Source organism: Lotus japonicus, chromosome 3 (genome assembly GCF_012489685.1).
Source record: "Lotus japonicus ecotype B-129 chromosome 3, LjGifu_v1.2".
In the NCBI taxonomy this organism is placed as follows: Eukaryota; Viridiplantae; Streptophyta; class Magnoliopsida; order Fabales; family Fabaceae; genus Lotus; species Lotus japonicus.
The window spans coordinates 24748895-24773852 of NC_080043.1; the positions used below are offsets into that span (position 1 = coordinate 24748895).

A 24958-nucleotide genomic window follows, 5' to 3' on the forward strand; every position below is an offset into this window, starting at 1 on the left:
GATTGCTCGCCAAATCTATTCTAGTCCTCTTTGGTCTCCAGACCTTCCCACGTATAGCATACTTCTGATTTCCCATGTTCCTGACTGGTACCGGGCGTTCAACCCTCTGCCTACCCTGGTACAAAGCTCTCTTTACCACCAGATATGCACCATCAAGCCTTACACCATTGAATTTGCGAATAGCTCTCTCTGCCTCCTGATTTGTGTTGTACCGTAGAAACCCGAATCTCAGACGTCTTCCCTCCTTCTTTCTTCTCTGGACATAAACACTCCGAAGCCCTCCCGTCTCTGCAAAAATCGCACGAACTTTTGCCCACGTTACTCCATCCGCTAACCCATCAACAAAGACAGAAAATGATCCCTCATTCCTCTTTGCCTTCCAGCCCTCTCGTAAGCTCACCACCGGCGACCTTGTCCCACCACCTAGCTCTGCCCTAGCAGACATTGATTTTTATGATTTTAAATAAGGAAATTAATATAATTAAGTGGTTTATATAAGGAAAATTGAAAGAGATAAATAATTAATTTCGAAAATATTTTCCTTAAATAAATAGTCAATGCATTAAAATTTATTTAATTATTTTAAATTTCCTTATGTAAAAAAACTAAAATAACATTTATTTCATAAAGCATTTAATGTCTTTTATGATTTTAAATAAGGAAATTAATATAATTAATTGATTTATATAAGGAAATTGAAGGAAAAAATAATTAATTTTGAAAATATTTACCTAAAATAAATAGTCAAGGCATTAAAATTTATTTTACTATTTTAAATTTCCTTATTTAAAAAAAAGGAAAATAGCATTTGGTATCTTTTATGATTTTAAATATGGAAATTAATATAATTAAGTGGTTTACATAAGGGAATTGAAGAAAATAAATAATTAATTTCGAAAATATTTTCCTTAAATAAATAGTCAATGCATTAAAATTTATTTAATTATTTTAAATTTCCTTATTTAAAAACACGAAAGTAGCATTTATTCGATCAAGCATTTAATGTTTTTTATGATTTTAAATTAGGAAATTAATATAATTAAGTGGTTTATATAAGGAAATTGAAGGAAAAAAATAATTAATTTAGAAAATATTTCCTTAAATAAATAATCAATGCATTAAAATTTATTTAATTATTTTAAATTTCCTTATTGAAAAAGAAACGAAAATAAAATTTATTCCATAAAGCATTTAATGTCTTTTATGATTTTAAATAGGGAAATTAATATAATTAAGTGGTTTATATAAGGAAATTGAAATAAATAAATATTTAATTTCGAAAATATTTTCCTTTAATAAATAGTCAATGCATTAAAATTTATTTAATTATTTTAAATTTCCTTATTTAAAAAGAAACGAAAATAGCATTTATTCCATAAAGCATTTAATGTCTTTTATGATTTTAAATAAGGAAATTAATATAATTAAGTGGTTTATATAAGGAAATTGAAATAAATAATTAATTAGTTTCAAAAATATTTCCTTTAATAAATAGTCAATTCATTAAAATTTATTTAAATATTTTCAATTTCCTTAATTAAAAAAAAGAAAATAGCATGTATTCCATAAAGTATTTAATATTTTTTATGATTTTAAATTAGGAAATTACTATAACTAAGTGATTTATATAAAGAAATTGAAGGAAATAAATAATTAATTTTGAAAATATTTTCCTTAAATAAATTGTTAATGCATTAAAATTTATTTAATTATATTAAATTTCCTTATTTAAAAAAAGCAAAAATAACATTTATTACATAAAGCATTTAATGTCTTTTATGATTTTAAATATGGAAATTAATATAATTAATTGGTTTATATAAGGAAATTGAAGGAAATAAATAATTAATTTCGAAAATATTTTTCCTTTCATAAAACTTGGCTGCCGAATTTAAAAAGCATTTAAATTTTTATACCTTTTTTTATCACTTTAAAATTTGAAATTATTTTAAAACAAAGGAAAAGGGGATTCACGTATTTAATTATTTTAACGTTTTTTGTTTTCATCTTAAAAATGGAACTTATTTCAAAATGGATTTTTTTTTTTAAATTGTATAAAGCAATAATTTGACATGAATGATATTGATATTAGACTAACTTAAATTGGCTATTAAAAACATTTTTTATTTTTAAAAAGGTATGGTAAAATAGTGTTTTTGGTATTTGACTAAAGTTCTTTTTTATATATAATCTTGTTTGAATCTTGACCGTAAAAGGATGACAAAGAAAAGAAGCACCATTGGACATATATGAGTATCTTATTATTATAAATTGTCAGTGAATGCAAAATTGTCAAATATATCAAGCTTGATTCAGCCCACAAGACAAAGTGATGAAGTCAAGGAAAAAATTGTACGTGTAAAACAAAGGAAAAACAAAGTAAATCATGAGATCAATTCCAGAATGAAAAAAATAACGATTAATCTTGGATTTTATTTGATAAATAAAGTAAATCATGAGAACAATCCTCTCATGTAGATTGAGAAAAACAAAACCACGAAAAGATACCCATGACAAAACAACAACTGATTAAATTTTGGAATGAATAACAACTGACTAAATATTTCCATACACCACCTTAACTTCAATAATTCTATTTGCTATTCTTTCAAACCTAAAACAAACTATATCACCGCCTCTAATTTCCATTAATTTGCAGAACACTCACAGGATCAATAATAATAATATACTCTGGATCCATATCCGTGAAATTGTTATTTTCAGCGTCTATAGGTCTAATGACACCATAATCCTGTAAAAAAACTGTTGAAAGGGAATGAGGAGAATAGCATATTAGAGTTAGTAAAACATGAATTTTGAAGGAATGAGATTAGATTACAATAACACACACCAAAGACATGAAAAAATGATTTCAGATGAGAAAAAGTACATATCTTGTATAATCATGAAGAACCACAAAAGGAGATCTTGAAGTCATGTAGAAAGGCTCAAAAAATACAAAACGCAGGAGATGGTTGAAGAAGCAGTGTAAGTTAAGGAGAAATCCAAATAATGGAGAGATGAATGAATAATAAGAGTCTTATATAGGCTTTTAAATAGAGAGGAGTGTAGGTTAAGGAGAGGGGTGTACATTAAGAGGAAAGGAGGAATGATCGCCATGTATGATTTTTAATGAAATTAGCCAATCATGAGATGCCACGTATGCGATGATTGGACCTAGAAAAACCCCTGAATGTATATATTATGGATTTGAGAGGTTGGACATTGATTAAAACTTTGGCCATATGTGCTTTGATTGTTAGGTCTGAGGGGATATTGAAATTTTTATTTTCTGGGTTTTTTCTTTTATTTTCATGGAGAAGATGATAAAGAAGATGAATATTCATATGCTTCTAATTTTTTTGTTTTTATTTATTTTTTATTAATTTATTTACCTAGAAACCGTTAAAATCTGGATGGAATTGGATGGAAAACCAATTCTGCAAACGGAGGTTTTTGTAGGGGACGCGTAATGCAATTGTTTTTTGTTGGAGACCAAAATCGTGAAAAAAATATAAGTGGGGGACCAAATGTGCAATTAAGCCTACTTTTTATATGGTTTTTCTTCTTCTCTATTAATGGTTGGGAACAACTTTTCTAACGCTGTACTTTTGCTTTGCACTTTGTTCCAAAAAAACTTTAAACTAAAAATACACACTTATAATTTTTTAAATTAAAAAGTATATTACCTTGCATTTTACCTTTAAAAATGAATTTTGATTCATTTCCACCTCATATTCTCTTCTATCTCATTTTCACACCTTTTCTCTTTTATTTCTACTTGTTCACTTACCAAATATCTATTTCTCTTCATATATCTCTCTTGGGTTATGTTTCTACAAAAGAGAGAAAAGAAAGAAGTAGAAAGTAAAATGATTTGGTGAGTTGTTTGGGGTGAGAAAATGAAAAAGGAAAAGTGAGAGGGAAAAATGTATGTTTATGAAATTGCATAAATATCCTTAAATAAAAATAAATAAAATGAATTTTTATAAAAAAATAAAATTGTTAATATTATTAATATAAAAATATAATTATTAATATGCTTAGTATTTTTTACTGTTATTTATTATTAATATTTTATTATTATTAAACGTAGAGGGTATTTCCATCAAGTAACTAAGAATCTCCATTCCCGTCATATTTTCTTGCTAATTTACCATAGAAAATCTTCTGTGTTTCTATTATTTGGAATGGGGTGAGACTCCAATCTTTTAGTGCCACAAGGGGTCTTCGCCAAGGGGATCCTCTTTCTCCTTATTTATTTATGCTTTGTATGGAGCGGATGACTCATATGATTCAACATGAGGTCAGTGTTGGGAGGTGGAAGCCCGTCACCATTTCTCAAGGGGCCCATGTATTTCTCATCTTTTCTTTGCTCCAGGCGGTGCTAGAGGAATTCTGTATTGCTTACGGGCTGAAAATAAATTTTGCTAAGTCAAGGGCAATGACTTCCTAGTGTGTGGATAGTGCATTAAAGGATAGGATGGCCTCAGTTACCACTATCCCATTCACTGATAACATATGCAAGTATCTAGGATTTTCTATTCATCAGGGTCGTGTCAGGAGGGATGATTTTGCGTTTAATGTGGATCGGGTCACTTCTAGGTTGTCCTCTTGGAAGGCTAATCTTTTGAATAAGCCGGCTTGACATACTCTTGCTAAATCGGTGTTGTCTGCCATTTCGGTGTATGTGATGCAATTAAATTGGCTTCCTCAATCTGTTTGTGATCAAATTGATGCTGTTGTCTACCGTTTTGTTTGGGGAAATTCTAATGGTAGTGGTATTCCTTTAGTTGCTTGGGAAACGATTAAGAAGCCGAAGATACACGACGGGCTTGGTATCCGTAGTGCTCGATTGAATAATGTGGCTTTGTTGGGTAAGAATTTGTGGAGTTTAGTGTAGCGATAGGATAAGTTCTAGGTCCGGGTTGTTGAGGATCATTACCTTGCCGGTTCTTCTGTTTTGTCTCATGAGGGGAATAAAGGGTCGTATTTCTGGCAGTCTATCCTGAAAGCTAAACAAGTCCTTAAGGATGGGTTTAGCGTGCGGTTTAGTAACGTGAGCTCTTCCTTTTGGTTTGATAGTTGGTCCCCTTTGGGCCCTCTTTGCCTCAGGGTTCCTTTTGTGGATATTCATGATGCAGAGCTTAAGCTTCAGGATGTCTATGCTTTAGGTTCTTTTGATGCTAACCTGCTATATTCTTGCCTCTCCTCGGATTTATTACAGTATCTTGGCCACTTTCAACAGGTCTTGTTTGATGAGGATACAACAGATTGTTTGATATGGTCAGATACTTTTAATGGTGACTATATTGTTTGATGTCCGATACTGTTAATGGTGACTATGATGTCAGGAATGGGTATCTGTGGTTGGTGGATCGGGATCATGTTTTGCTCATTGTCCCTTTTTGGCATGCGCTTTGGAAGCTTCAAGTTCCGCATGATATCCAGTTCTTTGTTTGGAAAATTGTTCATAATGCTCTCCCAACCTCTGATTTTTTGTGTCATCGCCAAATTTCTTAGGTCGATGTGGTTCGGCGGCTTCTTAGTGATTCATTGCCTACGAGATTGTCCGGCTTCATTACAGATTTTGCGGGGGATTGGTTTTGTGCTTTCGACGAATTTCTTCACGCTCCAGGATTCTCAGAATGTGTTGCATGTGTTTGAGGGGTTTAGCATGCTTGTGGTCTTGTCGATGGCTAGGACAATTTGGAAAGCTAGGTGTAGAGCTTTTTTCGTTGGTCTGAACCTTGAGGTCTTTCAGGTGGTGCGAGATGCTCGATCTCCGTGGGTGCTGGTGGCTCATGTTCTTCACCGCTCGACACCCCCTGCGATGCAGCGTTGTGTAAGATGGATTCCTCCTAGGCCGAGATTCGTTTCACTTAATACTGATGGCAGCTCTATTGGGAATCCGAGCCCCTCTGGGTTTGGAGGGGGTCGTGCGTTCTTCGCAGGGTACTTGGATATTTGGCTTTTTCGGGTTTGCGGGTGTTGGTGATAGACTTCATGCAGATTTGTTGACAATCCTTCGGGGTTTGACGCTATGTTGGGAGCATGGCTACAAGAGTGTGGAGTTATTCACGGACTCTATGCTTGCGTTGGGGCTTCTGACTTCGAATCATCCTCTGCTTCATCAGTATGCGTTAATTAGTAGCATTAAATGTCTTCTTCGTCGGAGTTGGGCTGTCCATTGTCATCATTTGCTTCGTGAAGGGAATGCTGTTGCTGATTATTTGGCTAAGCTTCGAGCGTCTTCTACGACCTCTAGTAGTTTTTGGAATTCTCCTTTGGCGAGTGTCACATCTTTATTACACGTTGATGCCCTTGGTGTCGCCTTCTTGAGGCAGTAGTTTGTTTTCTGCTTTTTTTCTTCTTTTTTTTTGCTTCTTTTATCCAAAAAAAGGGGGAGAAAAACATTCTTAGTGTTTTTCAAACAATGTGTTAGTGTGGATGAGATTAGGGTGTGATGATGTTCATCATTGTTTAAAATTAGAATTAACGATTTGTGCACTATAGTATAAATTTTGTTTACACAACCATCTACTTGAATTTCGTCAAATCAGAATATATATTTTTATTTTAATTAAAATTTAAAATAGTAATATTAGTTTGTTACTCCTACTAGCATACTGTGAGTTCAACACTTCATCTTTTAAGCAAGTGGTTGGGGGTTCGAATCTCAACTCTTGCGAATAGAGAAAAGTCCTTGGCCAGCCCCCTACCGCTTAGTGTGCGCTGACCGTGAGGCGAGAGATTAGTCTCATGGCTGTCGGTTGTGGGAATACCTTGATCAAGACCAAAAAAAAATATTGTGATTGTTAACGGTGCATTTCATTAAACTTTTAAAAATACAATGATGTTTCTCTATTAGTTGTGTGTACAAAAATGATTTGTTCGAAAAAAACTTCTACCCATTTAGTGAGATAACCGAACCTCGATGAGATTAGTTCATAATTGTCAGTTGTAAAAAAAATATATGATAATGTAATAAGACTTTGTTCTAACATTTTTACGCGTTGATCTATTGTCCAGTAGCCACGTGGTGACAGCAGGCAATTAGATAATTAGAAAAAATAAATTAATGAATCAAAATCAGACAAAAAGCATATCCAATTATCTGCTCACCTCAATCATTCTCATTCATATTCACCTCATCGGTTATACACTCTGTCTGTCCACTTACCTTAGGCCTTAGCTACCTACATTTCTCTCACGCTCCGAACCCGGAACCCGCATGGATCTATACGACCCGAACCGCTTCTTCGGCGTCCCACCCCAAAACCGCACCTCCGACGACGACGACCTCATCGAAGACGACGTCGTTTTCTCCCTCAACGACCTCACCGAACCCTCCTCCCCCTCCCACCGCCGCAAGGGTTTCGCCTCCGGAATCCTCGCCGCGCTGCCTGGAAACGACGACGCTTCTCCGCACTTCTTCCAAAAGGCTCCGGTTTCCGTTTCTGTTCCTGTGCCTTCCTCCTCGCGCCCCATCCCGAGACCGCGGACGGACCGGACTCCAACTTCGCCGGCCAGGTTCCACCAGTCGGCGCCGGTGAACGTGCCGGTCATGTCGCCGGGGATGATGAAGGCTGCACGGAGGCGTCTTGAGTCTGACGAAGATGAAGGTGATGCAGCGGCGGAGGAGGAGGACGGGGAGATGATGCTGCCTCCGCATGAGTTGGTGGCGAGAAACTCGGCGGTGCTGGCGTGCTCTTGTCTTGAAGGAGTTGGGAGAACGCTGAAAGGGAGAGACCTGCGGCGGGTTCGGAATGCTGTTTTGCGACAAACAGGTTTCCTTTGAATCAAACCTTAACTGCGACTAAATCCCAAATCTGGGTGCATGTGCATCCAAAGGGTGACCAGTACCGGATATTTATGAAAAAAAAAAACCGTTAGATTTTCTATTTTCCCTTTGATTCCCAACATTAAAAACATGTGAATTCATTTGGGAAATGGCAAAAAGCATAAAACCCCAATTTGAATGAATGTGAAATTGAAGACAAAACAATAATGGTTACTGTGTATATTATTATTGTAGGAAACAAAGCCTTACCACTTTGTTATTGGCTTGTTGGTGTTTGATTTCCCTGATATATATGTATTAGGAGATGATGCTTTGCTACTTTGTAATTGTATGTATTTGTTGTATTCTTATTCAATGAACAGATATATACTTTTATTTTTCCAAATTTTGAATCTATGAGCTGATCTGTGATCAATTGGCATGAGTGACTAACTGGTAGTAGGACTGTTCATGGTTCTCTGAGAACCGAAGCTAACCAAGAACCGAACCGAAAACCGAACCGTTCAAGAACCGAACCTTTAAGAACCGAACCGAACTCGAACCTAAATTGAAAAACCGGTTCGGTAACCGAACCAAAATATCAACTACCAATTCAGGTTCGGTTCGGTTCGAACCATAGTATATCGGTTCGGTTCGGTTCGAACCATCTATAAATATGCATATTTTACCGAACTGGTTAACCAAAATTTGAAACCGGTTCGGTTCGGTTCGAACCATACTATATCGGTTCGGTTCGGTTCTCTCGAACCAAAATTTTGGTTCATGTTCGGTTCGGTTCGGTTCAAGCAAAGAACCGAACCATGAACAGTCCTAACTGGTAGCATAACTAACTTATTAACTGTCGGAAACTAGCTGAAAACATAGGGGAGTGTAGTTGTGATAGAGTTTGTGCAATTGTGCGGTTGAAATGTCTCGGTCTGTTATCACTTATCAGAGCAGCATGTTTGTTTGAAAACTTTGCTGAAGCCTGAAGACATTACTGGACTGATGTCAAGTCACTCAATGAGTCAATTGTAGTGTGATTCCTTCTTTTTTTAAGGAGTAATTTATGCCTATTGCCATTGGAATTGGTCAAAGTAGGCTTGATTTTGGATATTTGGTTAGTCACACGTGCTATAATTATGTCCCAGAACAGACCTTGAACACGTTTTTGTAGTCAAAGTAGGATGCGATGATTCTCTATGGGTTTGTTGATAGTGGATTTAGGACAACATGATTAGTACATTGTCAGTGATATTTGTTTTTTTTGGGTCCATAATGTCATTCTAGAAAATGTTGCTCTAATTTGGTAGGACTATGCCTCTATGCCCTAAAATTGATCCATCGGTACATCTAGGGTTATTTTGGACAATTCACATTTTCTCTTCCACTCTCCCTCCCTCCCTCCCTCTCCTTGCCCTATCCCATCCCAACCAACAACCACCTCCCTTCTCCTCCTCCTCCAACCACATTCTCACCGTCGATCTCCTCCGCGCCGCAAATTCTCCGATCTTGAAACCCTCATTTCCTAATCCATCACAAGTACCGAATCAAACCTTTACCCAAGCATAAATCTGAATGAAGCTCTTTGTCCTTGCCTCAAATTTGATTGAAGCTTTTTGCTCTTCGCGCGGAGTGTTAGTTTCCTCCCTTTTTCTTCCTACATCCACCCTTTTCCGCACCTCCTCCTTCCTCCACCCCTGATCACTACTGCGTGCCCTCAGGTCTCACCCTGTGTTACCTCTGCCTCGGCTACGCCTTTTCCCTTGGATCCTCTAAGCTGTAGTTGCGTCATTAGCTGTATAGAGGAGCTCCTGTTGGCCAGAGGTAGAAACATGGTTAAAGATGGCCTCCTTTTTCAACCTTTGGGCTTTATACTCTGAAGCTTCAGAATAAAAGCCACGGTCATCATACTGTATTTTCACGAAGCGTTCTAGCAAAACTATGTGACGCTAGCTTAGCTCCACCAAGGCAAAAAAGCGCTAGACTACACTTGCAAGTTGGAGTTTTTGAAGCATTCGATGTGCCTCTGTATTTTGTTTACTTAGGTGTGAAGTTTATTGGTGGTTCATCTGTTAGTCTGTTTAGTTAAGCTCTTGTCATGTTTAATTGTTGGTTTGTAGCATGCTGGTCTTAGTATTATTGGGTATCCGTGGACTATGCAAGTGTTATTTTCCAAGACTTGAGGCCTTTGACTTTTGCCTTTTGCGTAAGTGCCGTTTAGCTTGACTTTTTTATTTTTCAAAAGCTAAATGTATTATTGAAGAAAAAGACTTGAGAAAAAGTTCAAGAAAAAACAAAAGCCAAACACTGAGGAAAATCAGCCCACTCAGCCAACACTGAGAAAAAAACCCTAAGATTATAAACAAGAACTACCCACACAAGAGCTGGAAGACAAAACCAGCGAAGAGAAAGAGGAAAAAAAGGCCTAAACCAAACAAGCCCCTCAAGCAACTTTATGAGACTCAATCTACTTAATTAACCCTTGAAGCACAACCTCATCTGAGCACTATACAAAACCCATCATTTTACTCACGATTTAAGGCCTTCTTGCTCTTGTGAGCACGCCATCATAATCCTCATCCTCCGGTAAAATCAATCAGAAGATTACTACTAGAAGAAGATGAGATTTGTGACTCCTCGGACAAGCTAGAAAGATATGTCTTCACTGTGGCCAAAACCTTCTTCCTCCCACGATATGACTGCTTTCTAGGGCGACCCATTTAGCTTGACTTTTACCTTAATCTTACAGACACTTTTTACATAGCTTTTTTGCTATTTGCACACTTCAACCTCATATTCTATTTTATAACTTCAGAGAAAATAACATGTTAATACTTAGAGGTTGCTTAAATGACTCATAGAAAAATTTGAGTTAAATAAACATGGTGCTATGTGGACCAATCCTATTTGATTCATTATGATTGGGTTGAGTAACTCTTATGGAATTCTTTCAAAAAATAAAAACTCCTATGGATCATTGAGCCAGCTACGCTAATATGGAACGATACAAAGAGGCTCAAAATATAAATAGGCCCAACTTTTATGGAACCGAATGTAAATGTGATGGTACCTTGTTGAGTACTCCTCCCTCTTTCAAAGCCTAACCCAATCAAAGAATGCCTTCTGTAATAACCATCGTCTAGCTAATCTTTTAGCTTCATTCAATACTATTGCGGTGGATTAGCTAGCTGGTTGCAATGAAACATTTGAAAATCAACACTTTTTTATATTGCACGTGGAGGTTTTTCTTTCTTGAAATAACTATATATTTATCATCAGCCGGAAAAAATTAATGTGCCATGAAAGCCTCTTTCATAGCTTGCATATGCACGGGGAGAAAAGAGGTTGTCATTATTTCTAATTTTTTACACTGAGATGATCACCAGTTACTTATATGGAATAAGTGTACATATGTACATGTGGAAAAAAAGAAAGTTAGGGAACCATAACACTTCTATGTTCCCCTGTCCATCTGCTCTACTATTTTTAAAAAGTGTTTGAAAGAGGGTAGGAAAATGATTGGATGAGAAGTTGAAAACCAAACGAAGTTTTGAGGTTGTTTAATTTTTTCCCCAAAAAATCAATACAGAAGGACTTATCATTATGAATTTTATGATTGAAGGTATAAATGCCCTTCACTAGTAACAAGAGAAAAAGTAACAAATAAGGCATGTTTAGATATCTGACTGAGATTAAACTTCATTCACGTTACACTCAATTCATATTCAAATGAATACTAACACTATCTCATCGTTGTGAAATGTTGTATGCTTGCTTGTGGTAAAGTGGTAGAGTTCAAAGTATATAAGCTCATATGTAGAATAACCGTTAGCGTTGAGATATTAAGTGAGAGTAAGAAGTCTCATAATAGATGAAAAAGAAAATGTTGATCGGTTTTAGATGAGAGAACTCATACACCAAACATCTTAAGCATTTAGGTGAAATATGTGATGTCTAATCCACTCATACTTTGCTCCCTTAGCCCAATGTGCAGATCTTTCCAAGTTTTAAGTAGCTTAATGACCTAAGAATGCATACATTCAGTACGTACCTTAAATGTTTTAGTGAAATATGTGATATTTAATCCACTCGATCTCTTAGTGCAATGTGAAAATTTTCTAGTGTTTTTATTCGTCTCGAGAGCAACAATGGTAGTATCAGAGGAAAAGAGACTGTTGAAAATCAATGCATGAGGTTGGATAATTCATTCATAACTCATTCCAGCACTTGGTACTAGATTTCAGATTTTACTATCATGTAACAACACAAAATACATATAATTCGTTAATAAAGAAATGGTAGGTATATTATTTGAGCAATTTTTGTCATTTTTATTTGAGTTCTTTGTTAGGTACACGTAAGAGACGATGATGACTTATGAGCTAACACTTACGGTTCATAAATATTCTAAGCAATTTGGTATCATGCTCCTGTTGTTCTAGGCTTTTCCTAACAGTACTAAAATTAAAATGGATTCTCTACTTTGTTTTGCCTCTTATCTTATGCATTCCCTCTAGAGGATTTGTCGTACTAGCATTAATTATTTACTTTTTCCATGCATATATTACAGTCAATGTTTTTTAACTGGTAAAACCAGAGCATGAAATTTAAACCTGAATTAGTGTTTTTTGTGTGCATAGGAAAATAGAAAGTGTCTTTGGATTTACATTAACAATGGCTAGAAATACTTTTAATGAAAATTCATGCTCACTGTGAATTGGAATACACAACTCTTAAATTCCACTTTAGGATATATAAATTGAGTTTTATCTATAAATAATATATTTGAATTGCCTTAATTTCTATTTAAATTTATTTTAGGTCACCCAATATGCTGGTAATGCATACGGAGTTTGATAATTTTTGAGTTCAATTCCGACACACACCTAAAAAATGGATGATGAGCATTAACTATGCCTAAATCACAAATTCAGAATAATCCTTCATTTAAAGGGGGATCAAACACCAGATGATTTGTACAAAAAAAAAATTTAGGTCTCAAATTGAATTGTTGTTTGAGTAAAAGTAAAATTAGAACTTTTTGAAGAGTTCAAATTATGATTTACGGAGTGTTATTGCATCGATCAACATTTTTTCCTTAGATTTAATTCTGAAACCAAAAAACTACTCACGTAATTTCTCCTCAGAATTAATATAAATTTAGAAATAGTTGTAAAAGAATTTCTAAATATTCAGGTAATCAATACTCACATAGTTCATGTATAGTCATTCTAGAGAAGTAGGATTAGAAGGTATATCAACCACGTGTTATTCTCATTATACGCTCATCAATAAGCTTTTAACCAAGTCCTTATAGGCTATAGCAAAGGGAATAAAACTAGTGTGGTCCAAACCTCCATGTTTGAAAATCTCATTCTCGTACATTATGGAAGTAACACACCTTAGTAATTACCATAATCAGACGAAGTTTCTTTGCAGTAAGTTAAAAGCAAAGCTGTTCAAAAATTCATGTTTGATTAATTAAATCCTCATAGAGCTAAAAACCTGAGATGTTGATTTGGTCAGGTAATTAATTTGAATTACTGCAGACTAGGACTTATGATCAGATAAACACTATATAAGTAATTAAAGTTAACTACAATTGTTGACACCAACTACTTATATTAGCTATAGGGTCCCCTGCATTTAAGATGTGCGCCTTTGCCTCAAGCTTTCAATTTGTTTATATAAAGCTTCAAACTCATCTTCTTCTCTTCAGAGTCATCTCTCATCTGTGACTTTGATAAGTTTTATTCAATATTTCTTTCAGTCACTACCTCGATCATGGCGTTTTCTCAGGTTATCACAGCTCTTCTTTTTGCCTTAGCTTTTGCAAGAATTGAGCTTTCTGCATGCCAAATGGTAAAGGGCAAAGTCTCTTGCACTGACTGCACTGACAACTATGACTTCTCTGGTTTGTCTCAACTCTCTAGTCTCTACTCTCATCCTTTACTAGCTTTGAGCTTATTTTGATGTTTATTAATTTCCTTTTAACTTATTAAGCCTCACATTCACCAAAAATATAAAGTATAAATATGACTACTGAAGTTGTTATAAATAAGAGAACAATTATTACTCTTAAACTAGCTTTTGGAGGAGAGTTATGATTGATTTGATTGATTTAAGACTTGTTTGATTTATGTTTTAATTTTCAGATTTAAAATATAATTTTTAGAAACAACTTTTGAAATCTATTTTTCAAAAGAAAAAGAAAAAGTTTGAATGAGATGTTTAAGCACATTAAAAAACTGCAAATTGAAAACTAAAAATAGAAATAAAAAACATGTCTGTGATTTTGAGATTTTAGTTCTTAAAGTTGAAAATAAAAACTGTTTTAAAAATATGTTATGACAAACAATTTTTTAAATTTTTTGATTTTTAAATATAGAAGAAAACAGTTTTAAAAAATTGGAAACAAAACAAGAACTTACATTCTATTGTAACTCCTTTATCATGCATGATTTTATAACCTGTGCCATGGTTTCAGGGATCAAGGTCTCAGTGAAGTGTGAAGGGGTGCAAAACAAGGCTCTGACAACAACTACAGAAGAAGATGGTTCCTTCAAGGTTCACCTTCCTTCACACTATGCAAAATCTCCTTCTATGAAATGCCTTGCAAAGCTTCTTGGAGGGCCAGATCTCCTTTATGCTTCAAGGAAAAACAGGGTCTCCCTAATTGTGAAGGCCAAAGAGGAAAATATCTACACCATCTCCACTCCTCTTAGTTTCTTCACATATTGCCCCCAAAACAGTGAATGCAAAGCTGCCAACGAGTTTGGTTCATCAAAAACTTTTGATTTTCCTATGCCTCCAGCATGGGGTTTGGCACCTAGTAGCTATTATTTCCCACTTCCTTTCTTCCCCATCATTGGAATACCTTGATCATGTAGTGATATGTAATTGCTGGGAAGAAAATAGATGTGCTCTTTAAGTTTTGGCAACTAGTACTAGCTTTAAGGTCTTGCTCTTTATGTGTTTATAGATGCATGTGCCAAGTGTGTACAATGGAAGAATGGCATATGATCTCTATGTATGTTGTAGTCTTGGAGTTTTATGATATTGCTATAAAAGCATTATTCTAATATATAATGTCTTCAACTCCCTTTGGATTGGATTAGATAATATTATGTTTTATATAATAAAGTTTGATAGAAGGAAGTTTAAAAAAAAAAGTCTGTGTCTGGAAATTATTTGCTTAGTCCTTTTTATTGTTTCTCGGTTTATTGTGTCTGTATTGTTTTGTTGTCCTGTTTTTCTCTTCTATTAGCTTAGTCTACTTGCTTTTGCTTCTCTTGTATCTGTTATCTTTCTTTTGGCTTATCATGTATTGTCTTCGAGGCTTTGCTCTCATTAATATTCATGTTTGGTTTTTCCAAAAAAAAAAAAATGAATGTTGTTTAGATAGAATAAAATAAAATACTTTTAGATATAGATATAAAATTACTAAAAATGCATTGGTATATGAGAAATAAATATTGGGTAATTTCATAATTGATGTATTTCAACATAAAAGTAAAACATAAGAGTATATTAAATTCTTACTTTTTCTGTAACCAAAAAAAAATTCTTACTTTTTCATTAATTACACATTTGAGAGTAAAAAAAGAAAAATAAAACTTTTTGCGCTCATTCGACATACTAATGAAAAAATTTACTGAAATCCAACAAATAATACTTTCATGAAAATTAACAAAACTAATTACACTCTTTAATATGTATTTTTTTTTCTCTCTGGACAATTATATAAGAATGGAGATAGTAATTAAAATTTGAATGACTCGGCTCGTAGATATTAAATTATAAAATTACCCCCCTCCTCATCCACCAAATGTTCACTTTGATTCAGCCAAGTTTGTTTTTACATTTCATATTTAGCCGAACGTAGACAGAGGTTGAAAATCTCTTTCATATTTAATGTCTATTGAGATTGGGAATTACAAGGCATCAAACAATATTTGAATCCCCTCATGTGCTAATCTCATATGACCATGTCATGTAAAAGATCCGGATCTTTAATTACGTTTTTAATGAAATCTAATGGTCAGTATTATTTCCCGCAATATTTTAATTTTTTCTCTCCATATCATTAAGGGTCCAGATTTCATTAAAATATAATTAAAGGCTCGGATCTTCTCATGACATGGTCATGTGAGAATTAACACATGCTGGGATCTAAATCCATCATACGGGGGTTGGAATAGAAAATCAAACACAACCAAAGACATCAACAACTTGATTTCAAAGCCTTCTCACTTGTTGCGATGTTTTAATATATTAGGTCTCCTATATGAAACGCCTCTTGATCACTACTCTACCAAGAGCCTGTTAATATTCCTCCCAGCAACTATCTAACGAAGAAAACATTTCTGTTACTCTATAACTGACATCGTGCGCACCGAATCAGCGATCATTACCCTCAACGGGTAGTTCAAGAAAAGCCGATACACAACCAAAGGAATTAATGCCATGAGGTCAGGACAAGTATAAACGGCTAGCCCTCAAACCTAAACTAACACTTGATCATAGCAATGAGCAATCCGACCTTTTCTGCGACCAGTTGCATCTCTACAACCAGTTGCGTTTACACGGCTACTCGTCTACACCAAGAATGTAACTAGATGTGTCTCGATTAACCACATCCTTCTGAAGTCCATGGTTCTGTGTTCGAGGTACATGCGCGGCGCTCGAAGATCTTACACAATACACAAGTGTACCCCTTATCTGTCCATTTAAACTGCGTATTAATTGATCCAATCGCCCTCCTCCATAATCGTCGTACCTTGTGCCCATCATGACTTCCAACCTCGGGCCCTCAAAGCCCAACCTTATAAAAAGTAAGTTCCGTAAGACATTAGGTACACATATCTTCATCCTCTATTTCTCGCTTTTCACCCACTTCCGACTTGAGCGTTCGATTATTTTTGCAGGTTCCATACTAACAACGTAGCTCGATGACTAAGAAGCCCCATCAAGGCCTAGAGAAGAACTCTCAAGGAAAGAAGAGCCACCACACCCTATTGTTCCCCTCTGAACACTCTTATGAGTCATTTGGTCAAATCGTCCAATCAGACACTTATATTAACAATCAAAATCTATTCACTTCGCAAATCCACTATATTCATGGGAAAATAAGAATAGAAGAGAGAAAAATGAAAGATAAAATGTGTGATATGATAAAACAAGAAGAGAGACATAGAAATGACAAGTGAAATGATATATATATGTATAAAATGAAAAATATTATGAGTGTGAATGATTTTTTTTGTTCCGTCGGAAAACAGATGAGTGTGAATGATGTTAATTATATGTTACAACTTACAAAGCAAATTTGCAAGAAGAAATGATGAAGTAATAAAACCAACTATGTTATTGAACACAAATCATATGATATGTAACTAGAGAACAATGGTGATACATGAACCATTAAAGTGTCACGACGCCCTCTTTTATAATGGTTTTATACGATACATAAGTAAATTTTTTGAAAAAAGATAATAAAATATATTTTGTGGCGGTCTAAAACCCACCAAAATATATAAATGTTGAGGGTGGTTTTCACTATATAGAGGTAACCAATATTTTTTATTAGAGAATCATGAGCTAGTGAAAGACAAGTACTTAAATTTCAGTGTTTTCCTACATTAAACAAAGCTATCCTCTTGTTGAGGTTTCGTCCTTCCTTGGTAGATATTGCTAAAAAAATACACCAAATCCATTTAAAAACTTCCGCCAAAACAGGTGGGAAAGCATCATGTGGGAAGTACCACTTTGTGATTCCTCTTTGTCTCCATCTACGCATCATCATCATCATCTTCCCAATCCCCATTACCAAACTCTCTTTCTACACCCACTTTCCATTTTCTCCATCACAACCAGACACACACACAGACACCCTTCCTCAAAACATGGACACACGTTTTCTGTTATTCTCCCCACCGCCTCCGACCAACCTTCACCACCGTCACCGCCTCCTCCGCTCACCAAAACCTTCAACAACAATCCATCACAACAAAACAACATCACCACCTTCAACAAAACTCACCAGCAGAACCAGAATCCACAGCAAGTTTGGAAACTTCCTTGATATGATGCCAGAGTACCAACCAGAAGCCTTAGACTTCGACCTTCCATGGTGCCACCCCTCCGACCGGGCTCGCTTCGACGTGATCATCATGGGTGCCGGCCCGGCCGGCATTCGATTAGCAGAGCAAGTTTCCCGTTATGGAATCAAGGTTTGCTGTGTTGATCCTGACCCTCTGTCGATTTGGCCTAATAACTATGGTGTTTGGTGTGATGAGTTTGAGAGTCTTGGACTTGAGGATTGCTTGGATAAAACATGGGCTATGGCTTCTGTTCACATTGACGAAGGGAAGACTAAGTATTTGGATCGTTGCTATGGGAGAGTTAGCAGGAAGAAGCTGAAGGAGAGACTGGTTGAAGGGTGTGTCTCCAATGGGGTAAGGTTTCACAAGGCGAAGGCGTGGAAGATTGTGCACCAGGAGTTTGAGAGTATGCTTCTGTGTGATGATGGGACAGAGCTGAAGGGGAGCTTGATTGTGGATGCAAGTGGGTTTGGAAGTGATTTTGTGAAGTATGATAAGGTGAGAAACTGTGGCTGTCAGATTGCTCATGGTGTGTTGGCTGAAGTGGAGGATCACCCTTTTGATTTGGACAAGATGGTTTTGATGGATTGGAGGGATTCCCATTTGGGGAATGAGCCTAATTTGAGAGCTAGTAATTTGAAGGTTCCAACTTTTTTGTATGCAATGCCATTTAGTTCCAATTTGGTGTTTCTTGAAGAAACTTCACTTGTTAGCCGTCCAGTGTTGTCTTACATGGAGGTGAAGAGGAGAATGGTTGCAAGGTTGAGACATTTAGGCATGAGAGTGAAAAGGGTATTGGAGGATGAGAAGTGTTTGATTCCAATGGGAGGGCCTTTACCTATGATCCCACAGAATGTGATGGCCATTGGTGGAAATTCTGGGGTGGTTCACCCTTCCACTGGTTACTCGGTAGCTAGGTCAATGGCTCTAGCACCTGTTATAGCTGCTGCCATAGCTGAGTCTCTTGGCTCCACCAGAATGATTAGGGGGAAACCTCTTTATGCTAAAGTTTGGAATAGCTTGTGGCCTATTGAGAGCAGACTCAATAGGGAATTCTACTCTTTTGGAATGGAGACTCTGTTGAAGCTTGACTTGAATGGAACTAGGCGTTTCTTTGATGCATTTTTTGATTTGAAACCTTATCAATGGCAGGGGTTCCTCTCTTCAAGGTTGAGTTTGAAAGAACTTATTTGGTTAAGCTTATCACTCTTTGGACATGCCTCAAATCCATCAAGGTTTGATATTGTCACAAAGTGTCCTGTGCCATTGGCTAAAATGATGGGCAATATGACTTTGGATTCCATTGGATGATGGAATGTTGTGAAATACAATTTTTTATCTTTCCTTGTAGCTGAACTTGCACATTGATTTGTTGAATTATCAAAGCTGATAATTTAGCTTCTAAAAATCATTTATAGAATGTGAAATAGGCAGCCACTTATTATGCAAATCTGATTCTTTTGTCTATCTGGTTATTGTTGAATGTTGTGATAGGTATGTAAATTGTGCAAGTGAAGAACAGAGAAGATTAATACTGAAATGAGAATTATATTGATGAAGGTAAGGAGTATACAGGAATAGAAAAAGATAGATGGTGTATTGTTAGAGAAAGCTCTAACAACCCAGAGAAGCTCTAATGGCTCTCTTCCTAGAAAGATTCCTCTTTCTCTCTCCTATAACCGAATTTGATTCTCATCCCCCCTTCTCACCCCACACCTCACTACTCTATATACTAACTTACTAACTAACTCCCTCCTCTCCATTTTGCCTGAGACACCTCAGCACCTTTCCCTTTCTTTCTTTCATAAACTTTCCACACCTTGGGCTTTCCTAAGCCCATTTCCCCTTTTGTGTTCGAGTCTCTATCAATTCCCTCCCCCTTAGAAACAGCCTTGTCCATAAGGCAGAAGTCTGGAAATTGACCAACTAAGACCTCATTATCCTCCCAAGTGACATCATCCACTGATCTGTTGGTCCACTTAATCAAACTTTGGTGAACCTCTCTGTCACCTTGCCTGATACTTCTGGTGCCCAGAATCTCCTCAGGATAAAAGTCAGGAGTTTCCCCAATATCTAAATCAGTAGGCAGCTCCCCTTGGACTTGGTAATTGCCTATAGCCTTTTTTAAAAGAGACACATGGAAGACAGGGTGGATTCTTGATTCTGCTGGCAGTTTGAGCTTGTAAGCAACAGCTCCAATTTTGTCTTCAATTTGAAAAGGGCCATAGAACCTTGCTGCTAGTTTTTGATTAATTCTCTTGACAACAGAATGCTGCCTGTGGGGCCTGAGCTTGAGGAAGACCCATTCTCCTATGTCAAAGCTCAAATCCCTTCTCTTCTTATTAGCATAACTGACCATCTGCTCCTGTGCTCGCTGTAAATGTGCCCTCAGTTGCTTCAAAGCCTCATCTCTCTCACTTAATTCTAGAGCAACAGCTGCTACCTTGGTCTCATTAGCTAGAAACCTGATGATGGGAGGTGCTTTTCTGCCATAAACCACCTCAAAAGGAGTTTGGCCAATGGAGCAATGAAAGGTAGAATTATACCAAAACTCAGCCCAAGGAACCCAATAAGACCAAGTCCTCGGATGCTCAGAGGCAAAGCATCTCAAATAACTCTCTAAGCACCTGTTTATGACCTCTGTCTGGCCATCAGTCTCAGGGTGGTAGGAGGAGCTCATTTTCAACTTGGTACCCTGTAATTTGAATAGCTCAGACCAGAAGTGACTCACAAAAATTGGGTCTCTATCACTGATAACAGTGTTTGGAATCCCATGGAGCCTTACTATTTCCCTGACAAAGACCTCAGCAATGGACTTAGCAGTGTAGGGGTGTTTAAGCAAGATGAAATGACTGTACTTGGATAGCCTATCCACTACAACCAAGATTGCCTCAAAGCCTTTAGATTTAGGTAACCCTGTGATAAAGTCAAGGGATATATCCTCCCAGATAGCATTTGGAACAGGAAGTGGTTGGAGCAGACCCCCTGGAGAAAGTGCACTATACTTCTGCCTCTGACAAGTGTCACAACCCCTTACAAAATCACTCACTGTTCTCTGCATTCCCACCCAATATAGAGTTTCAGCCAGCCTTCTGTAGGTTCGTAGAAACCCTGAATGACCCCCAGTAGGTGTGCTGTGGTATTCCTGCAGAAGCCATGGAATTGAAGGTGATGTAGGAGAGAGCACAAGCCTGCCTTGGTATAACAGCACCCCTTGCTGGACTGAGAACCCAGGTTTGGCTTGGGGATTTTGTTGCACTTCCTGTGTCAAGTTCTGGATGTAAGCATCAGAGGCTATCTCCTCCAAGAGCTTCTTTCTATCTTCCCACAGAGGAAAAGATACCAGGCTCATGAGATCACTCTCATCATAGCATCTAGAAAGTGCATCTGCTGCCTTATTTTCCTGACCTGGTTTGTACCTCACTTCAAACTGATATCCAAGGAGCTTTGCCAACCAGCATTGTTGATCAGGGGAAGTAATTTTTTGTTGCAAGAAATGTTTGAGGCTCTTGTGATCTGTGTAGACAATGAAAGCCTTGCCCAACAAGTAGTGCCTCCAATGTTGGATGCAAAGAACCAATGCCATCAATTCTTTCTCATAAACTGACTTGGATAAATTCCCAGGAGATAGAGCCTTGCTATAATAAGCAATTGGTTGCCTTTGTTGCATCAAAACGGCACCAATGCCTCTCCCAGCTGCATCACATTCAACCTCAAAAGGTTTTTCAAAATCAGGGAGAGCTAGCACAGGGGAACTTATCATTACGGTCTTCAACTTGTGGAAAGCTTGCTTGGTCTCTTCACCCCATGTGAAATTGTCTTTTTTTGTCAGTTCTGTGAGGGGTTTGGCCATCTTCCCATAATTCTTGACAAATTTCCTGTAGTAGCCTGTTAACCCTAAAAATCCCCTTACTCCCTTAACATTCTTGGGCTCTGGCCACTCCACAATGCACTTAATTTTCTCGGGGTCAACTGCCACTCCTTTCCCAGATATAATGTGACCCAAATAATCTATTTGGGCACAACCAAACTTGCATTTTGCTTGATTGGCTACAAAACAATTAGATGATAACACTGTCAAGACTAGCTTTAAGTGGTTTTGGTGTTCCAACAAACTCCTACTGTAAATTAAGATATCATCAAAGAAAACCAACACAAACTTCCTCAGATATGGCCTAAAAATGTCATTCATGATGGCTTGAAAAGTGGCAGGAGCATTCATCAGCCCAAAGGGCATGACAAGGTACTCATAATGTCCATTGTGAGTCCTGAAAGCAGTTTTAGGGATATCTGCCTCAAGAACTCTAATCTGGTGGTATCCCGATTTAAGATCAATTTTAGAGAACATTACTGCCCCATTCAACTCATCAAGTAATTCATCCACAATTGGAATTGGATACTTATCTGGGATTGTAGCCTTGTTCAGAGCCCTGTAGTCCACACACATTCTCCAACTCTTATCCTTCTTTTTTACCAAGATGACAGGACTGGAGAAGGCACTCATGCTAGGTCTTATGATCCCTGCCTCCAAGAGCTCAGCCACCTGCCTCTCAATTTCCTCCTTTTGGTGATGAGGATACCTATAGGGTCTGACATTAATTGGCCCATGCTCAGGATTAAGAACAATCTGGTGTACTTTGGACCTGACAGGGGGCAATTGCATTTTCTTTGTGAATACTGCTGGGAATTCTGTAAGCACAACTCTCAGTTCCTGAGGTATGTCATGGTGTTCCTTGGTTGCTTCTGTAGCTTGGAATTGAGGCCACCATCCTTCCCCAAGGTTTCTGCCTTGAGTGTCACTCAAAAAAAAGTGCAGGTTGCTCTGATAGCTGCTTCTACCCTTCATTCCCTGCAATTTCACCACATGTTCCCCTTGCACAAACTGCATAGTCAAGTGCTTCCAATCCATGATGACTTTCCCAAGTGTACTGAGCCAGGACACTCCCAAGACCAGATCCAGCCCTCCTAAGTCCAGCACCAGTGCATCAATGGTAATCTCAATGTTCCCCACTTTGGCTTTGATTCCCTTACAAACTCCCCTGGTTATCACCTTATGGCCATCTCCAAGTTTAATGCTCCTTGTGGTGATCGGGGTGATGGTAAGTCCCAGAGCAGAGGTGATCTTTGGGTCAATGAAGTTGTGGCTCGCGCCACTGTCAACAAGGATGAGAAGTTCCACATTGCCCACTTGGCCAGCTAACTTCATTGTCTGGTGATCCCCCAAACAACCCAGAACTCCCATAGCTTTGCATTCGACAGCTTCTTCTTCTTCGACCTCCTCTACTTCCTGTTCCAGCATCACGATTTCCCCCTCCTCATTCATGGTCTCTCCCTCTCCCAGGATGAGAACTCTCATCGCGCGCTCCGGGCACTTGTGCAAAGTGGGGTGGTATTTGCCCCCACATTTAAAACAGAGTCCCTTGGCCCTTCGCTCTGCGATTTCGTCAACCTGGAAACTCCTGACCCCTTTCCAACGCTCCGTCGAGCCTGCACGGTGGTCGTTGTCACCCTTTCTCGCCGTTGAGCCCAGCGATGAAGATGAGTGTGCGTGGGATCCAACAGAACTCCGGGATCGGGTTTGGTTTGACCCGCTGGCCTTGGTAAAACGGGTTACATCTCTATTGAACAGCCCACTCCTATTTGAGGCTGACCCGGCCCAATCGCCTTGACCCGAGCGTTCGTACCCGCCTTTTCTTATCACCCGCTTTCCCTCTTCTTCGTCTTCTTCCTTAAGCTCGTCTTCAACATCTTTCGCAATTCGCATCATCTCCATGCGAGTGCTGGGATTCAAGGTACGCACCCGCCGTCGAATCGGTGGTTTCAACCCACTCATGAAATACCCCAGATACTGATCCTCCGGCAATCGTCCTACCTGTGAGGAGAGCAACTCAAAGGCTTCCACGAACTCCTCCACGCTGCCGCGTTGCCTTAGCGTCGATAACTCCTCGAAAGGATTCTCCAATCGTCGTCCTCCATAGCGTGCAATCAACGCTCGTTTGAGCTTTTCCCAGGAAAGCTCATCCTCTGTTTCCCTCAACAGATTGAACCAATGGATGGTAGATCCTTCCATACTCAAGCGTGCGAGCTTCACGCGAAGCTCATCGGGGGTGCCTTGCACATCGAAATAGATCTCCGCTCTCGTGATCCAAGCTACAGGATCGTCTCCCTCAAACACGGGCAGCTTGACCTTCTTCCCGGCGAGACGCGATTCGCCGGAACTGGAGTCACCCGTCGAGGTTTCCCCTTCGTGGACCACTTTCTTTCCCATCTGATTGCTCAACTCCTTCAGAAACATGCTCTGCTGCTGCAGCTGGAGCGCGAGTTCCTGCAACGTGTCAGTCACGGTGCCCATCTGTGTCTCCAGAGCTTCCATACGATCAACCATCTTGGGTGGCATCTACTACACTGGTTTTCTGGGGGTGTATTGATCCGGCAGGTCGGACCAATTGATAGGTATGTAAATTGTGCAAGTGAAGAACAGAGAAGATTAATACTGAAATGAGAATTATATTGATGAAGGTAAGGAGTATACAGGAATAGAAAAAGATAGATGGTGTATTGTTAGAGAAAGCTCTAACAACCCAGAGAAGCTCTAATGGCTCTCTTCCTAGAAAGATTCCTCTTTCTCTCTCCTATAACCGAATTTGATTCTCATCCCCCCTTCTCACCCCACACCTCACTACTCTATATACTAACTTACTAACTAACTCCCTCCTCTCCATTTTGCCTGAGACACCTCAGCACCTTTCCCTTTCTTTCTTTCATAAACTTTCCACACCTTGGGCTTTCCTAAGCCCATTTCCCCTTTTGTGTTCGAGTCTCTATCATGTTGTATGTTATGATTTGAAGTTTTCCCTTTAATAATACAAGTACAGACACTTTTTTTTTTCCTTCTTAACTTATGGTGGGAATTATTTAGTGGAAAGATACCCCTGTATTCCACTACACTGGAATTCGAAATCAAAGAAATCTTAATCACTGCACTTACATCTTATGATAGCAATACATATATGTAGTATAACTTGTTTAGTGATCGAATGTTATGATTATATTATCAAAACAGATGTTT

The 24958-nt window shown here is 37.8% G+C and overlaps 3 protein-coding genes across 3 annotated transcripts; all 3 read left to right on the forward strand.

Moving 5' to 3' along the window:
- The first annotated feature begins 7122 nt into the window (after positions 1–7122).
- Positions 7123–8189, forward strand: LOC130749693 (protein S40-7-like). The gene has a single exon (XM_057603072.1). The coding sequence runs from the start codon at positions 7235–7237 to the stop codon at positions 7799–7801; it is 567 nt and encodes a 188-aa protein (XP_057459055.1). The 5' UTR covers positions 7123–7234; the 3' UTR covers positions 7802–8189.
- A 5299-nt stretch (positions 8190–13488) lies between these two features.
- LOC130749870 (uncharacterized) lies at positions 13489–14887 on the forward strand. The gene is made up of 2 exons (XM_057603233.1): positions 13489–13700; positions 14274–14887. Exons 1-2 carry the CDS (start codon positions 13571–13573, stop codon positions 14666–14668), a joined length of 525 nt encoding a protein of 174 aa, XP_057459216.1. The 5' UTR covers positions 13489–13570; the 3' UTR covers positions 14669–14887.
- Positions 14888–17531: 2644 nt separating this feature from the next.
- Positions 17532–19339, forward strand: LOC130748202 (capsanthin/capsorubin synthase, chromoplastic-like). Its single transcript, XM_057601369.1, has one exon. It carries the CDS (start codon positions 17692–17694, stop codon positions 19198–19200), a length of 1509 nt encoding a protein of 502 aa, XP_057457352.1. The 5' UTR covers positions 17532–17691; the 3' UTR covers positions 19201–19339.
- The last annotated feature ends 5619 nt before the right edge of the window (positions 19340–24958 follow it).

Bases quoted from the DNA above. Each gene is read 5' to 3' on its own strand.
- LOC130749693 (XM_057603072.1), top strand. From the start codon at position 7,235: ATGGATCTATACGACCCGAACCGCTTCTTCGGCGTCCCACCCCAAAAC.
- LOC130749870 (XM_057603233.1), top strand. From the start codon at position 13,571: ATGGCGTTTTCTCAGGTTATCACAGCTCTTCTTTTTGCCTTAGCTTTT. The intron at 13,701-14,273 runs GTTTGTCTCAAC...CCATGGTTTCAG, and splicing joins TGACAACTATGACTTCTCTG to GGATCAAGGTCTCAGTGAAG.
- LOC130748202 (XM_057601369.1), top strand. From the start codon at position 17,692: ATGGACACACGTTTTCTGTTATTCTCCCCACCGCCTCCGACCAACCTT.